The sequence below is a fragment of the Drosophila montana genome, unplaced genomic scaffold (assembly GCF_035044405.1).
Source record: "Drosophila montana isolate Dmon_TW-CO22-7 unplaced genomic scaffold, ASM3504440v1 contig_3529_1, whole genome shotgun sequence".
Taxonomy (NCBI): Eukaryota; Metazoa; Arthropoda; class Insecta; order Diptera; family Drosophilidae; genus Drosophila; species Drosophila montana.
Window position 1 is genome coordinate 77,677 of NW_026998408.1, and position 16,009 is coordinate 93,685.

The window sequence follows — 16,009 nt, forward strand, 5'->3', positions numbered from 1 at the left end:
CAAATTATCGGCGACCGCCACTTATCAAAGGCCTATCGCTATTTCCCAGCCTAACGCCAGCCAAGCGCGGAAATGTCAATTTCACAAATTCGTTTAAATAGCCAACAATAAAACGGGCTGCATATTTGCATTAGATCCAATCAAACGGCAAATTAAATGTTACGAATGGCAATTAATTAAGCATTGTTGTGTCAGCAGCAGCAAGGAAGAGCAGAGCATTCCAAAAGTGCGCAGTAAAAATCAATAACTGTAAGTGGCACATAGAACACGCACACACATGTAAAACGCGCAGCCTGTGAGCAACAAGCACCCCCACACACACACAGACGCACACAATGTCCGACGAAGAAGAAGAATCGCTGTCCGAGGGCTTTTCCGCCAGCGAAGAGGATGAATGGAAACCAGGCAAAGATGCGCGCGGCGGCGAATCCTCCGATGACGATGACAGCGAATTTGAGGCGACACTCGGCGGCGCGGCAGCTGCTGCAGCCAGCGCCAGTGGCCGCTCCTCCGCGTGCGCAGCCAAGAAGAGGCAAGCAATCAATCACTTAAAGTTTAAAACAAAATAATCCATCATTCATTCGATAGGGAACAAAAGCCGCCTAGCGGCATTAAGGGCGCCTCTGTGAAGAAACGCAAGCCGAGCGGGCAATCGCTGCGCTCCAAGCTCTACAACAAATATCGTCCGCCGCCCAAAACATTTCCCACATCGCCCACACAGAACTCGCCGACGGCATCGGGTTCTGCCAGCCGCTTGACGACGACGGCCTCAAAAAACGCCAAAACGCCCAATGAAAGCAACAACGCCGCAGACTCCAGCAGCGAATCGAGTGTCGATGATTATCTGGTCAATCCCGCTGATATTGATCTGCGCTCCAGTTTCTTTACGGCCAGCAAAGAAAAATCGCCAGCGCCCCAGTTCGATTGCAATGCGGGCATCACAAATCTCTCAAATTCTGGCTCCGGCTCCGAGGATAACAACGACAGCAGCTACGAGGATAATAAAGCCTTTGATTTTCGTGACCTGCTCGAGAATGCCAATAGCCTGGAACGCACACGGGCCGCGCTGCTCACCAAGCGCAATGCCACAGCGACGCCCCCGTTGCTGCCAGGCAGCCAGGGCAACGCTGGGCAAGCGATGGATGTCAACGCACTGCTTGCATTGGGCGAGAACCAAAACGAGAACAAACCGCGCGAACGTCGACGTTCCGGCGGAGCAGCACAGCCGCCGCCGCCTTTGGATGCACCGTCGCGTCTCAGCAAAACCAAGTCGACGCGCATTAAGCGGCACACCAAAACGCGTCCGGCGTCCACTGTGCTGGCTGCTGGCGGCGACTCCGATGACTCCGACTTTGAGGAAGTTGCAGGTAGGAAACGCAAGTAGAAAACCGAAAAAAAATTGCTGATTATAGTTGTGGATAGGGCTTAATATCAAATGTTGGTTGTGGTGTGTTTGTTGATCTTAGCTAGCCTAAAATTCCCGAGAATCTCGTATCTGATTATCACATAAAAGATAAAAGCTTCCATAATGGCTCCGTATGAGACTGCGTAGATTTTTTGTTTAACGATAATATATACATAGAAGCAGAGCTAAAATTATATATGACATCTGCTCTCTAGAACTAAACTAACCCCCAACTCGGTTCAAATAGTCTGCATAACCCAAAAAAAATAGAATTTCGAAAGAGTTATTCCATAGAAACTCTTAACAATTTGAAACTGGGTCATGTAGTCTCTTGGACTGAAATAATATACAGAGCGTAGAAACCACTTTAGAAGGCTTTATTTAACACGCTTTAAGCTATACTTTCCAACACTACAACTGCAAATAACTATATTTACACGGCAAGCTAACTACCCAACACTGGTAAATGCAGTTAGAAAAAATAAAACAACATCACTTCTCAATGTCTTTTGCAAATAGCACAAATAAAAAAAGAAAACTAACACAAAATAGATGTTTGAGTGTTGTTAAATGTTAAAAAAAACTTTTCAATCAATCTGCGTGTGTTTTGAAATGTTTGCACATTTTAAAGAACTTAAAATTATTTGCAAAACACATGAAAACGAAGTTTTATCAACTTTTGAAACCGAAACAAAATCGTTTCGAATATAAATTCCCTATTTTTTTCCGGGTTGCATTTTATTTTGATTGTGTTTTATTTGCCAAAGAACAAGACTTAACAAAATGCAGTTTTTAAACAAATTGAACATAAATGTTAAAAACACTTTATACACTTACTTTATGGAAATTTCAAGTGTTTCAAAAAAAAACAATGAAAAACTAATATTAAAGAAAACTAGCTAACAAATTAGAACTGATGTTAAACGAATTTACTTTAGCAAAATTGTATTCATTTCACAAAAAATACAAATGATATAAATTTAGTATGTATAGTTAATAGAAATTTAGCGCAATTTAGTGAATGTTAAATGTATTTAAATCAATAATAATTGAAAATTTAAAATGCACATCAAACGAAATAAATAAATGCAAAGCGTTTCAAAATGAAATAAAACTTTAAATAGATAAAAAAAAAACCGACAATTTGTAGCTGCTTTTATTGCCCGTAGACATACTTAAGCAACAGACTGTAACTGAAGTCCGAACCACACTTCCCTTTTGCAGACGACCAGGAGGAGGACGATGCCGACGCCGCCACGCCCAATGTCTCCGGCGATCTGGAGATTCATGTGGGCCTGCCCGGCCGCACTCTGACCAAGGAGCAGAAAACGCAGCATGAACTGGAGCTGGCGCTGAAGCGTCGCATGAATCGCGACATCAAGGATCGCCAGCTGCTGATGCACAAGGTCAGCCTGTTGTGCCTCATTGCGCGCAGTCTAAAGTACAATCGCCTGCTGGCGGATACGAGCCTGATGCAGGCGGCGCTGAAGCTGCTGCCCAGCCGGAATGCCTATCCGACGGAAAAGGGCGTTGAGCTCAAGTATCTGCAATCCTTTGTCACCTGGTTCAAAACGGCCATCAAGCTGCTGAGTCAGGATTTGTATGCCGCCAACGCGACGGCGGCTGGTTCAAGGCGCGCCATCATCGAGCAGCTGCTGGCGCAGATCAAGCGCAAGGAGGCGCGCTGCAAGCAGGACATGATCTTCATATTCATTATACTGGCACGCGGCATGGGCATGAATTGTCGCCTGATTGTCAATCTGCAGCCGATGGCGCTGCGGCCGCAGGCCAGCGATTTGATACCCATTAAATTGAAGCAGGAGCAGGAGAAGAACAAAAGTGCAACTATTAAAAGCGAAGCTGAAGAGGACGAGGAGGAGGAACACTCGGACAGCAAGGCAAAGGCGCACAAAAGCAGCTCAAAAGCGGCCAAAACAGCCAACAAAGATTCCAGCAGCAAGAGCAGCTCCGCAGCTGCAGCTAAAGCGGAAGCGAAGCCCAGCTCCAGTGTGCCCAAAAGAGACGCCAGCTCTAAATCGATGACCAAGTCCAGCGCCAAGTCTAATTCCAAAACAGTTTCTACAACCAAAGCAGAGACAAAGTCCAGCTCCAAGAAGCCAAGTGAAGCGTCCAAGTCCAAAGCCGCCGCTCCCAAGCATTCCGATAGCAGCTCGGACGGCAACCCGGCGAAGGACAAGCCGCAGATCGGGCGACTCAAACGCGCGCCCCAGTTGCCCGCTGCTGATGCGGCCAAGAAACCAAAACTGGAGCCGGTGAAGCCGGAATTTACGCCCGTGGCGCGACGCACGCGCAAAGCATCTGCCGATACGGAAAGGGCGACAGTCGCATCATATCCGGCAGCCAAAATAGGCTCACCCGTCATACCCAAGCTGGTGGTGCCAAAAACTGCCATGCATAGCGACGCGGAGAATGCCAATCCCGGCCGGAATCAGCAGCGTGCGGCACGCTCACGCAGCAAGTCGCCCAAGGTGCACATTTCGCCGGTGTTCCTGAAGGGCGACCAGAATGCGCCTGTGGCAGTTACCACAGCGAAAAGCGCAGCGCCGTGTCGCAGTCAGGATGCCAAGGCCAAAATATCGCCGACGTTTTTGACCAAAGCCGAAGCTGACGAACCCAAACGGGAGCTGCGAACGCGCCAGCAAAAGGCCAAAGCGCTGGCCATACCCCAGCTGGATGGCGGCGATGATGGCCTGCCCCTGCCGAAGAAGCGACCCAAGCTCGAGAAGCTGCAGAAGTCGCAGAGTCAGGGCAGCGAATCCGCGTCCGACTCCACGCCGAGCCATAGGTCCATAAAGAAGGCGCCTGTGCTGCCCAAGGCAGTGCAGCAGCTGCGCAAGGATCGTCGCGTGCTCTCCACCGATGATGAAAGTGTCAAGGACAAGCGCAAAACAACTGCCTCCGATATGTGGGTGGAGGTGTGGTCCGAGCTGGAGGAGCAGTGGATATGCATTGATCTGTTCAGGGGCAAGATTCACGATGTGGATGCCATACGGGTAAGTACAAATCTGGTTTGAGCGGCTCCCAATCCTAAACAGCTTGCGTTTGCAGCGAAACGCCTCCTCGAATCTGGCCTATGTCTTCGCATTCCAAGACGATCTCAGTCTCAAGGATGTGACGGCCCGCTACTGCGCCAGCTGGACGACGACGGTGCGAAAGTCGCGCGTGGAGAAGGCCTGGCTGGATGAGACACTGGCGCCCTATTTGGGCAGGCGGACCAAGCGCGACATACGCGAAGATGAGCAGCTGCGTCGCATACACTCCGACAAGCCGCTGCCCAAATCCATATCCGAGTTCAAGGATCATCCGTTGTACGCGCTGGAGCGTCATCTGCTCAAATTCCAGGGCATCTATCCGGCAGATGCGCCCACCCTCGGCTTTATACGTGGCGAGCCGGTCTACTCGCGCGACTGTGTCCATCTGCTGCACTCCCGCGAAATCTGGCTGAAGAGCGCGCGTGTCGTGAAGCTGGGCGAGCAGCCCTACAAGATTGTCAAGGCGCGGCCCAAGTGGGACAGGGTAAGAACATCGTGACGGAATGAAATGCAATGCTATAATATGATTTCTTACAGCTGACGCGCACTGTCATCAAGGATCAGCCGCTGGAGATCTTTGGCTATTGGCAAACGCAGGAGTACGAGCCGCCCACCGCCGAGAACGGGCTGGTGCCGCGCAACGCGTACGGCAATGTCGAGCTCTTCAAAGCCTGCATGCTGCCCAAGAAAACAGTCCATCTCAGACGTAAGTGTTCCAATCACACAAACTAAGTCATAGCTAATCTATCTTATCCCAATTAGTGCCCGGCCTGATGCGCGTCTGCAAGAAGCTGAACATCGATTGCGCCAATGCGGTAATTGGCTTTGATTTCCATCAGGGCGCCTGTCATCCCATGTACGATGGCTTTGTCGTTTGCGAGGAGTTTGGTGAGCTGGTCACCGCCGCCTGGGAGCAGGATCAGCAGGAGCAGTCGCGCAAGGAGCACGAGAAATACGAGGCGCGCGTCTACGGCAACTGGAAGAAGCTCATCAAGGGCCTGCTCATACGCGAGCGTCTCAAGCGAAAATATAATTTCTAATTTGAATTCCTTATCCTTTTTTTTTGCTCTGTTTAACGTTCAAATTGAATTGCGTATTATAACTATTTTTGTACGAATTAATTGCCTCAATAAATTTTCACAATTTATGATATACTAAGATAATAAACGAAGGGAACATATGTATAAAATTTCTGCTTTAAGATATCTGTCCAAATTTTCGATTTACGAGCCTGCAGAATATTCTTCTAATAGTTAATTACTTATTGGACAATTATATCATATATCTGCATATAGAAAGAATCCCCCAAATCGTTTCGATCAAAACATATTAATCGTAGATTATATAGATTTATCTCATCAAGGAATACACAAGAAGGACTTTATAAGGCTTAGATCAGAGTACCTGAAATATGTTTCATCTGGTTTTGGAATGCATTTATTTTAAAAGTTTCGTTTCTCGTTAACTTTACAAAGGACTTTAGGAGGGAGTCTAACCGAAAAAAAGAAAACACAAAAAAACAAATATAGAAAAATTATGTTTCCTACATTAAACAAGTTAAAAGGACTTTGCTTAGTCACAAGTATTAAGTACGTAGTTTAGATTAAAATTGTAAGCGCATTTCGATTAAGTGTGGAATGTAACTTAAAAGCAATTAAATCAACAAACTAAAATTTTTGGCCTGTTCGATTTGGCAGCTAATATATAATAAATAAATGAATTACTTTGGTTTCTGCGCAACTTTGAGCAAGTTTCTCAATGAAAATCTCAGCTATAACTAGACGCTTAACAAGAATGATTCTTAGGCTTTCTTAGGCTATATATAGTATATATATATTTGGGGCTGACCAATGCCAAAGGAAATCTCAGTCCAACAATCTCAAGCTGTGCCCCGCGCTCCGACTAGACTTGGGCTAAATTTGTGGTTTCTGTGGTGCTCGCTGCCTTTGCGCCCGGGACCAAAGCTGATGGCTGCTTGCGCTGCGCCTGCAGATACTCGAAATACATGCGCCTGGCCTGATTTAGGACCCGGGTAACATCATGCTTGCGCACCATCTTGTCAAAGTGCATCGCGATCTCGTTGTAGTCCATGGCCGACTTGATGATTGTATTGCGATGCTGCAGCAACAGGGTCAGGCAGAGAAACATGAGGAACGCATTGCCGCCCCCGAATTCAGCTGGCGGCGGCAGTGCAGCCGCCGTGCTATTGAGCCCGTTTATCGGACTCGAACCGGAGCGCTGTGGCGAGCGTGTGTACGCGCTCTCATCATCCGCATTCGTGGCGATCTCCACAAGCGTGGGCGCCTCCACGCGATTCGGTTCCGTTGAAATGGGCATAATGACCTCAGGCAGGCTGCTGCTGTTGCGCATGACCCCTCCTCCATTCCTCTCCAGCAGCAGCAGCTGGCTCTCGTCTATAAAGGGATTCAGCGTGTGCGTCTCCGTCGGCTGGACGCTGTTGCTCTTGGCGGCCGCCAGACGTTGCCGTCGCCGCATATGCAGTTCGCTGACATCGGGACAGATTATGATCTCATTCTCCTTGAGATCCTCGACCAGATCCAGCGTATCCTTGTCCAGTTTTTCGTACTCAATGTCAGCGTGCGTTTGCCTTTCCGTAAAGGGCAGCCCAAATACCTGACGATCCAGATTCTCCGCCTCAAGACGCAGCTCGCGCGTGATGGCATTTGTCATGGGATAGTACTCCTGATCGGGATCCTGATCGGGCGTGATCTCCTCCGGCTGCTGCTGCGGCTGCGGCGACACTGCATTGAGATCCATTTGCAGACTATAGCTGCTCAGCTCCTGGGCCTGCTGTATGGCCGTGGCCGCTGTCGAGGCACTCCAGCTGGTCTCTGGTATGGACGAGGAGTCGGACTCATCCAGCGAGCTGCCCAGCGGTCCGCCCTTGGTCAGCTGCACCACCGGCTTGCTGACTTGTAGCGGCGTCTGCTGCTGCTCCTTTAGCGGCTTCTCGCTAATCTGCAGCTGATTGGCCAGGCGATCCGAGATGCGATTCTTGTTGATGGCTGCAAAGTTGAGAAATTCATTAAAGTTCTTGACCAGCTTGGGCGGCGTCTTGTGCTCGACATTGTCGTCGCCGCCGCCATCGAACGAGATGCTGGTTATGCGACTGCTGGCCGCGATTTTCTCCTTGAGATCCTTGAAATGACCGCCGCCGCTGACCGAGCTGGCATTGGAGGCCAATTGCTTGGCAATGATATTGCTTACATTGAGAATGTTCTTTTGCGGCAGCTTGGCCAGGCCCTGTTCCCGCTCCAACTCCTTCTCCTCGCCCAGATTGGAAGACGATGTCGAAGACAGAAATGCCCTCGCGGGCGTGGCTACACTATTATTATTATTATTATTATTATTGTTGTTGTTGCTGTTGCTGTTTGGCTGCTGCTGTGCATCGTCCTTGAAGGGATTCGTTTCGTGAAATTGCGGCGGCGAGGCCGAAATCTGTTCCTGGCGATCGAAGACATCGTCGGTATCGGTATCCTCGCTGGCGGACAGCTCCAGCACCGACCTGGCACTATGCTCCGCAATGCCGCCCTCGATGAGCGCCAACATCTTGGACTCGTCCAGACTCTGATGCGCCTTGGCCGAGGCCCGGCGCTGACGTCGCGCCGCATGCCGCGATATATTCTCGTCCAGACTCTGATTCAGACGCTTCGAGTTGTTGTCCAGCGACGAGCTCAGCGAGCTAAGCGACGCCGAGGAGCTCTGCCGGCGCAGCGCGCACACCTTGGTGTAGGGATTCTCGCGCGGCTTGGCCAGCAAATACGAAGGACTCGTCGGCGTGGCGCTGTGTGTGCTGGCACTGTTCGGCGCCGATGTCTCCGTTATGGGCACAAATTCCTGATATTAGAGAAGATTTCGGATTACAATTTGCGAGTTGGTAGAATCGATCCTGGTCATGACATAACTTTCACAATACACAATACTATTAACAAATTTACCTACACCTACAATAAATTTGAAATTTTTTTAAAGATTTTCGTTTTTTAGCAAATAATCCCCGCAGCGCGTTTTATCCGCAGCACAAAAGTTCATTGAGAGGATGCGAATTGCAACTTTTTGTCAGGTATGCGAATCACATATTCATATTTGATCAGGAAACGCCTTGAAAAAAGGGCGTGAATATTACGTTTAAAAATATCAATAAACGTAGAAGTTGTAAATCAAGCCCAAAACCACGAAAAGAAATTATTTAAAAATAAATAGGAACCTGATTTACAGAGCTAATCGTGGCCTGATTGTTAGGAAATATGACTAATAAGCAGAAATTGCCCGGCCTTGCCCGTGAACATATAGTTCTTCAAGTATATACTTATATACTTTGCATGTTATTCATATTTGATCGAAGAAATGGCGTGAATATTACGTTTAAATATAAATTGGGAAGAAGTTTGTACTTCGGCCGCTAAACCATGACAAAAATTATTTAAAAATAAATAGGAACATGATTTAGAGAGCTAATCGTGGCCTGATTGTTAGGAAATATAACTAATAAACAGAAATTGCCCGGCTTTGCCCGTGAACATATTATTCTTTCAGTCCCATCTCAATTTACAACGCACCTTTTCGTAGAGAGAGAGCTCCTTGGAGCTATTATTGTCATAGCAGAGTGAACTCCACTGAACCTCCAGCATGCGCAACGCATCCTCAAAGGGAAACTCGCGCTTCAGCTCGAGCAGTAGCCAGCGATAGCAGAAGAGCAGATCGTCCGCCTGCTGCGACTTGAGATATTCCCAAAATTCGGGATCATAAAAGCTGAGCGCCTCCGTCAGATGGGCAAACTTCTGTGTCATGGCAATGCCGTCGAGCATGAAATTGCCGCGCATACGGGCCATAATCGCACAGAAGCAGATGTAGGCCTGCGCCTCGTCGTTCATGGTGACGAGCAGGGGTGAGGCGATGTCGGACATGCCCTGGCAATAGCTCACGACCGGATGATTGAGAGCGTATGTGGTCAGTATATTGAAGAGCGAGGCAATGTTCTGATTGTCATCGCTGCCCGCATAAAACGGATGCAGTCGATCCGTGCGCAGCACATCCTTCTTCACCATGCTGGTGACATAGGCCAGCTCGCCGGCGGCACAGCCACGCTGCACGGCCGCCTTCCAGGTGTCGCGCAGCCTGTAGTATTGCTCGGATTTGCGGCGCATAAACTCCATGCGCTGATGCCCATCGAGGGCGAGGCCATGCAGGCCGCTGGGATAAACGTTCAGCAGATGCTTCCAAACGACGCGACGCAAACTGGGCTCGATGCCGCCCAGAAAGATCACCTTGCGCAGCTCGTCGCGTCGTTGGATTTGCCCCAACGCATCCAGGAACAGACGAAATTCGCCATCGCACATGGGCGGACGCGGCGGCAGATTGGCCATGTGCTCGTCCGACAAGTTGAAGGCCTTCTGCACAATGGAGAACGTCTTCTCCATTTGATTCATGATCAGGCCCGGCAACTTGGTCTGCATGTGCTGCACATATTTCTGGGAGACGCCCAGCGATTGCAGCGGCGATACGCTGGCCGAAAATGTGGCCGTGCCGCTGATGCTGCCCGATCTGCTGGTGTTGGTGCTGGTGGCGGCCGTGGACTCCGTTTCGCATTCGCGCACCACGGTGAAGGGTTTGACGTCGATCTGTAGCATTAGGCACGGCTCCGAGGCGGTCTGTATCGATATATTGTGTATGCGTAGGAATGCAGCGTCCAGGTCCCAGTCGGAGAGCACGGCCAAATAGATTTCATTGCCAGCTGGATCGAAGGCTTTGTATTTGATTGAAAAATCCGATTTGATGTCAAAGGCCTTCGCTAGCAGCGAGTAGAGCACCTCCATTGTCGTTATTTGTGGATCCACGGAGAATTTGCGCCATTCTGGCGGTCGGGCTGCCTCGCATTTCTATGTGTGCGTGTGCGTGTGCATGTACGTGTGCGTGTGTGTGTGTGTGTGGGGAAGAGAAAGTGCAGTGAGAGGGGGCTGGGTGAAAATTGTGTTGTGTTTGCTTGTGTCTGGTCCAAAAACATACCTTGACCTTAACGCGCACCGCCTCTCTGGGATAAATGCCCGCCATGATGATGTTTTATTGTATGTGCACTTTGTGACTAACTTAATTCCATTATTTGTTTGAGTGTTTGTTATTATTAATTAATATTATTACGATTTGAGCAAGCGACAAATGCTCTTTGTTGTTACGCCATCTATGGGCAGCAGTGCTGCTAAGCAACATTTGCCAACACTAACTCTACTGTGTTGCCACACCGATAAGTGCCAGTGTGTACACACTAAGAGTGTGGGGTGTCTGCGTGTGTGGCAACACTGAAGAAAACAAGAAAAACATTCAGCGCATACAAATATGAGAAGATTAGTGCAAAATTTGTTGTTGTTATAGTTTATTAACATTTAGTAGTTTTTTGTTTATTAATGCAAATGCATTGCATGCACAATTCGAACGCGACGTGTTAACGCTTAATGGTAAAGCCCAGCCAAGGCGCGCGTCGAACGTAGAGCAGCGTAATCTTCACCAACACTTGGTTGTCGTCGTCTAGAATTTTGGGTGTGTATGCGTGTATGTGTGTGTGTGTGCGTGTGTGCGTGTACGAGACTCGGGCGTGTATGTGACGTGTTCGGCGAGCAAACACACGCTCAGCCCCAGGCCAAGGCACAAGGCAACAGCATTTCGGACTGCCAAGGATCAGCAGGAGCACGGGTCGTGCCAGGCCGGCTATGCAACTGGCTTTGCATGGCCAGCGTACTGCGCTCAATTGGCTGGCCCATTGAGATAATTTTTGTTTAATTTATGATCATTCCGTTATGTGCTGTATGCGTGCCCAATTGTACTTGAGTTGTTTGTACAAGTATGCATGTGTGTGTGTGTGTATGTGTGTGTGTGTGGCAGCGATAAATTCTCTCTGAACTTAACATTGTTGTAGTCGCTTATTATTGTATGTAAGTTGAATTATTATGCAAAATAATGCTCTTAGCTTCCGTTGACGCATTATGCTGTATGTGTGTGTATGCTGTATGTGTGTTTCTGGTTGTGTGTGTGTGTGTGTGTGCGCGCCTTGTAGCGGCATGCTTATATCACACACAAAACAAATTTGATACGATAACTGCCTCTGCAGTTACAATGAAATAATCATAAAATTTGCCAGCAACTTCTGTAAAGCTCCATTTAACTAGTTGCATATTTATATTAATGTGAATTTTGTTTGGTTTCAGTTTGGCCAGCGTTTAATGGATGACACATCATCATGGGAAAGCTATTATCAAAAATTTTCGGCAACAAAGAAATGCGAATTCTTATGCTCGGCTTGGACGCTGCTGGCAAAACAAGTAAGTCGGGAAACACTGATACAATTGATATCCATTTAATTGATATATATTTTTAAACGTCTCCGCAGCGATCCTCTATAAACTGAAACTGGGTCAATCGGTGACAACGATACCCACGGTGGGTTTTAACGTGGAAACTGTGACGTACAAGAATGTTAAGTTCAATGTCTGGGATGTTGGCGGGCAGGACAAAATTCGACCGCTTTGGCGGCACTACTATACAGGCAAGTACAATATACAATAAGAGCAGTCAAATTAATATTAACCTTTTCCAATTCGACTGTCAACAGGCACACAGGGTCTGATATTCGTTGTGGACTGTGCGGATCGGGATAGAATAGATGAGGCGCGCACTGAACTGCATAGGATAATTAATGATAGAGAGATGCGTGACGCCATTATACTGATATTTGCTAATAAACAGGATCTAGCTGATGGTAACGATACCGCAACAAAATTTAATTAAATTGCTTGTCTACAATATGTTTATTCTTGTTGCAGCAATGAAACCGCATGAAATCCAGGAGAAACTAGGTTTAACTAGAATAAGAGATCGCAATTGGTATGTCCAGCCATCATGTGCCACAAGCGGCGATGGCCTCTACGAGGGCCTAACGTGGCTAACGTCTAATCATAAATTATGAGAATCATAATCCAGAATCGAACGTATTTCTATGTATGGCATGTATTATTCGAAGAAGCGAAACAAAATTATTATATATTTTTTATTTATACAAAAACAACATAATGAGAAAACAGCAAGACGACAAAATCGAAACAGAACAGAAATTAACTAAATTTGAAAACAACAAAATATTTATATATACATATATATATATAGAAAACTCGATATATATATTATGATAATATATATATAAACACACACACATGTATACATAACTAATCAATCAATATTCTCACTAGTAAAAATAAACATAAAATAAAAGAAAGCAAAATCAGCATAATAAATAAATTAAATCAACTCAAGCACAGTCAAGAAAGAAAGAAATTAAATAAACAACAAATAAACGAAATGATACAAAATCAAATATAAAAACTGCAAATTTAGTTATTAAGTAAGTTTCTCTTGTAAATTATAATGATGTGAGCCACGTAAGCAATTAAGTTGAATGCTTGTTTATTGCAACTGTTATTTGACTTGAAAACGAGAAAGTCGTAAATAAAATCAACTGTAAATAAAATATATTCAAATTAAAGCAAACGATAATTAAAACAAAATCAGTAAACAAAAAGCAAAGAAAATCCACTCCGATAAATAGAAAAAAAAACCAAAATTGCTCGTATACTCGTTAAACATAGTCTTCAACAAATATAAGTTATAGTAACTGTGCCTTCCTCAATTGTGTCTCAACTTTAAAGAGTTTTGCCTTGACTTTTACTTGCAGCCTGGGTTAATTTATCTCGATAGAATTGATAAATGTTCGGTTTGTGTTCTGTGCATTTTCCACCCCGCAAAACTGACCTGTCAATCAGATTGCGAACAGCTTGACTTCGGCGCCAAGTCTCGGACTTCTTTCCAATTGTTTGCGAACGTTCAAATGTAAATATGCCAAATCCATACGAACTGCGATTGAAGTGAGGGGGGAGGGGAGGGGAGGGGGATAACTAAGAGGGGAATATTAATTGCTAAACGAGGCGTTTGAAATTGTTCTTTGTTTCGTTGAAACTGGTTTTTTTGTGCGCATCGCTTGAGGTAGATACATGAATTTAGCTGAAAACGTGGCACGTGTCATTGACTCGCAATTTGTATTTGTTTACAAATTAAAGATGCGCTGTTTTTGGCATTCAATAACTCAACCACAAAAATGTACAAATACATATTTGCACTTTGTATACCTCGACAGCGGATATGCTCTAGAGAAAATCGTGCTCGATTTGCTTATTGTTTACAGCTGTCGATGTCAGAATTTCGGAAATTCACAAGGTTTTTACATATTTGTACAGTAGATTTAGCTTGGGGAATTTGTAAATTACAATTTAACAGAACTGATTGCATTTTTGATTTTGTTTCACAAGAGATAAATACATAACTTATAGATGCATTTAGAAGTATACGATTCTGGCTATCGAAAACATATTCAAATCAAGCTTGAGACATAGGTTTTATAGGATTATTGGACTCCCATACAACAACTATTGTGGAAAATGTCCTTAAAAGTCTTTAACACTATTTCTACCAAGGTTTTGTGTATTCCTATTTGAACCAAAAGGTGTCCTTTGACACCTTGGCTAATAAGAGAATAAAAAGTTTTTTAAATTATTCTCTTTTTATTTATTTTTTGTCGAGGATTATTCTTCCACTAAATTTATTAAACAATCAATTAATGAATTACCAATAAGTAAATTTAGAAAATATTATTCAATTAGGAAAATAATTTCAAGTTAAAAATTGAAAAAGTGTCTTTTGACACATTTGGCAGAAATATTGTTAAACTTATTTGGTATTTAAAAAAAGGAGATACAATAAAAAACTAATTTTTTTAAGAATTTTTCTAAGATTTTGGAAAATAGTAGAGTACTAGTCCTATACAGTAAAAAGTCTTCTTCTTATTTCTGAGCTTGAATAACAACTACTTTTGTGGAAAATACATACAAAACCTTGGAAACTATAAGAAACAAACATCTAGTTAAGTGACTCTTTTTTAAGATTTTTTTTAAGATATTGAAAAGCCATGAAAAGCCAGAACAAAGCAAACAAGAAACTTAAGTAAGCAAAACCTTGGAAACTTTAAAAGACAAATGTATAGTTAAGCGACTCTTTTTTAAGATTTTTTTAAGATATTGAAAAGCCATGAAAAGCCAGAACAAAGCAAGCAAGAAACTTAAGTAAGCAAGCAAGAAACTTAAGTAAGCAAAACCTTGGAAACTTTAAAAGACAAATATATAGCTAATCGACTCTTTTTTAAGATTTTTTTAAGATATTGAAAAGCCATGAAAAGCCAGAACAAAGCAAGCAAGAAACTTAGCTTACTGGATTTAATATAATTTCTAAAAAAAAACTTCAAAAAATAATATAGACTAAAAAACCTTTTAGAGTACTAAAATATGTGAAGTTTATAGCAAAATAAAATATAATAAGCTTGTTTGTTTCTAGGTGTAGATGAAATCGAAATAAATAAACAGCATGGTAGAAATATACTGGTAAAGTTTAACTGGTTTTTTGTAATTTCCAGTTTCAAAGAGAAAATAAATCCATAAATTGAGAACAAAGCAAGCAAGAAACTTAAGTTTAATGGGTTTAATATAATTTCTAAAAAACTTCAAAAATAGTATAAGCCTAAAAAACCTTTTAGAGTACTAAAAAATGTGAAGTTTATAGCAAAATAAAATATAATAAGCTTGTTTGTTTCTAGGTATATATGAAATCGAAATAAATAAACAGCATGGTAGAAATATCCTGGCAAAATTTACCTGGTTTTTTGTAATTTCCAGTTTCAAAGAGCAAATAATTCTATAAATTCACGTGCATTATTCCCGCCTAACTTCAGAAATGAAAGCTGCAAAATCGACTTTGGTTTGCGAATTTTGATTGATTAAATAAAGTGCACTGCACTTGATAATAGAATGGAGACAGAAAAAAAAAACGAAAAATAATCGAAAAATAAAGGACAGCTCTTATTCACAGCCAGGGTAAAGTGCTTGTGTATGCTGGCAGAGAAGAGATGTCGCCCGTTCAAATGTCAAGAACCAACCCTCTCGACAATGTTTGTCCCGCTCGCACTTTCAGGCCATCTCGCTATCTCGCTATCTCGCTCTTTCGCTCGGCTGTTGTTGTTGTTGTTGTTGCTGTTGCTGCTGGCGGGCATTTTTGATGCACGGATATTACAGGATAGCGAGCTCTCGCTCGCTCCTCCTACAGCGTGGGCGTGGCCAGCGCAGAGCAAAGCGCTTTGACTTTTGCGTTCGTTTCACTTTTGTCCCGGGCCCCCCAAACTGAGAGAGAGAGAGAGTGAGAGGGAGAGAGAGCGCGCAGCTGAGAGCTTGGGGGGGGTGTAGGAGCTGGGTAGGTGACTGTTGTGTTCCGACATCTCATTTGTTACAAAGTTAATGTTGGCGTATTAAGCGCAGCAAAAGCCTCAACAACAAAAGCGCCACGGCTAGCAAAAAAAAAAAAATAGAAGAAGGACACGTTAAGAGGATGTGGCCGGATGAACTTTTATCGATTATTGGATTTGCCTGCGTCTGTCTCTAAGCCA

General features: G+C 44.6%; 3 protein-coding genes across 5 annotated transcripts; 2 read left to right on the forward strand and 1 right to left on the reverse strand.

Annotated features, from left to right (window-relative positions):
* The first annotated feature begins 22 nt into the window (after positions 1-22).
* Positions 23-5,625, forward strand: Xpc (DNA repair protein complementing XP-C cells homolog). Its single transcript, XM_064692201.1, has 6 exons — positions 23-532; positions 589-1,367; positions 2,630-4,419; positions 4,475-4,942; positions 4,996-5,164; positions 5,221-5,625. Exons 1-6 carry the CDS (start codon positions 336-338, stop codon positions 5,496-5,498), a joined length of 3,681 nt encoding a protein of 1,226 aa, XP_064548271.1. The 5' UTR covers positions 23-335; the 3' UTR covers positions 5,499-5,625.
* Positions 5,626-6,359: 734 nt separating this feature from the next.
* Positions 6,360-10,689, reverse strand: LOC135435229 (TBC1 domain family member 25). Of its 2 annotated transcripts, XM_064692194.1 has the most exons (4): positions 10,486-10,689; positions 9,039-10,358; positions 7,687-8,316; positions 7,285-7,484 (listed from the first exon to the last, which is right to left on the reverse strand). In XM_064692194.1, the coding sequence occupies exons 1-4, from the start codon at positions 10,528-10,530 to the stop codon at positions 7,419-7,421; spliced, it is 2,061 nt and encodes a 686-aa protein (XP_064548264.1). In that variant the 5' UTR covers positions 10,531-10,689; the 3' UTR covers positions 7,285-7,418. The 2 variants fall into 2 exon arrangements, with proteins under 2 accessions (XP_064548263.1, XP_064548264.1); XM_064692193.1 differs by having other exon boundaries at positions 6,360-8,316; positions 10,486-10,686.
* Positions 8,383-13,031, forward strand: Arf51F (ADP-ribosylation factor 6). Of its 2 annotated transcripts, none has more exons than XM_064692198.1 (5): positions 8,383-8,542; positions 11,679-11,792; positions 11,861-12,016; positions 12,083-12,229; positions 12,294-13,031. In XM_064692198.1, the coding sequence occupies exons 2-5, from the start codon at positions 11,711-11,713 to the stop codon at positions 12,434-12,436; spliced, it is 528 nt and encodes a 175-aa protein (XP_064548268.1). In that variant the 5' UTR covers positions 8,383-8,542; positions 11,679-11,710; the 3' UTR covers positions 12,437-13,031. The 2 variants fall into 2 exon arrangements, with proteins under 2 accessions (XP_064548268.1, XP_064548267.1); XM_064692197.1 differs by lacking the exon at positions 8,383-8,542 and adding an exon at positions 10,791-11,013.
* The last annotated feature ends 2,978 nt before the right edge of the window (positions 13,032-16,009 follow it).

What these genes read in the sequence shown, in the direction of transcription:
- Xpc (XM_064692201.1), top strand. Translation starts at nt 336, where the DNA reads ATGTCCGACGAAGAAGAAGAATCGCTGTCCGAGGGCTTTTCCGCCAGC. An exon ending in ACGATGTGGATGCCATACGG is followed by an intron (nt 4,420 to 4,474) that starts GTAAGTACAAAT and finishes TTGCGTTTGCAG; the next exon opens with CGAAACGCCTCCTCGAATCT. An exon ending in CGCGGCCCAAGTGGGACAGG is followed by an intron (nt 4,943 to 4,995) that starts GTAAGAACATCG and finishes GATTTCTTACAG; the next exon opens with CTGACGCGCACTGTCATCAA.
- LOC135435229 (XM_064692193.1), bottom strand. Translation starts at nt 10,530, where the DNA reads ATGGCGGGCATTTATCCCAGAGAGGCGGTGCGCGTTAAGGTCAAG. An exon ending in CGGTGCGCGTTAAGGTCAAG is followed by an intron (nt 10,359 to 10,485) that starts GTATGTTTTTGG and finishes ACGCACACATAG; the next exon opens with AAATGCGAGGCAGCCCGACC. An exon ending in AGCTCTCTCTCTACGAAAAG is followed by an intron (nt 8,317 to 9,038) that starts GTGCGTTGTAAA and finishes CTCTAATATCAG; the next exon opens with GAATTTGTGCCCATAACGGA.
- Arf51F (XM_064692198.1), top strand. Translation starts at nt 11,711, where the DNA reads ATGGGAAAGCTATTATCAAAAATTTTCGGCAACAAAGAAATGCGAATT. An exon ending in GGACGCTGCTGGCAAAACAA is followed by an intron (nt 11,793 to 11,860) that starts GTAAGTCGGGAA and finishes ACGTCTCCGCAG; the next exon opens with CGATCCTCTATAAACTGAAA. An exon ending in TAAACAGGATCTAGCTGATG is followed by an intron (nt 12,230 to 12,293) that starts GTAACGATACCG and finishes TTCTTGTTGCAG; the next exon opens with CAATGAAACCGCATGAAATC.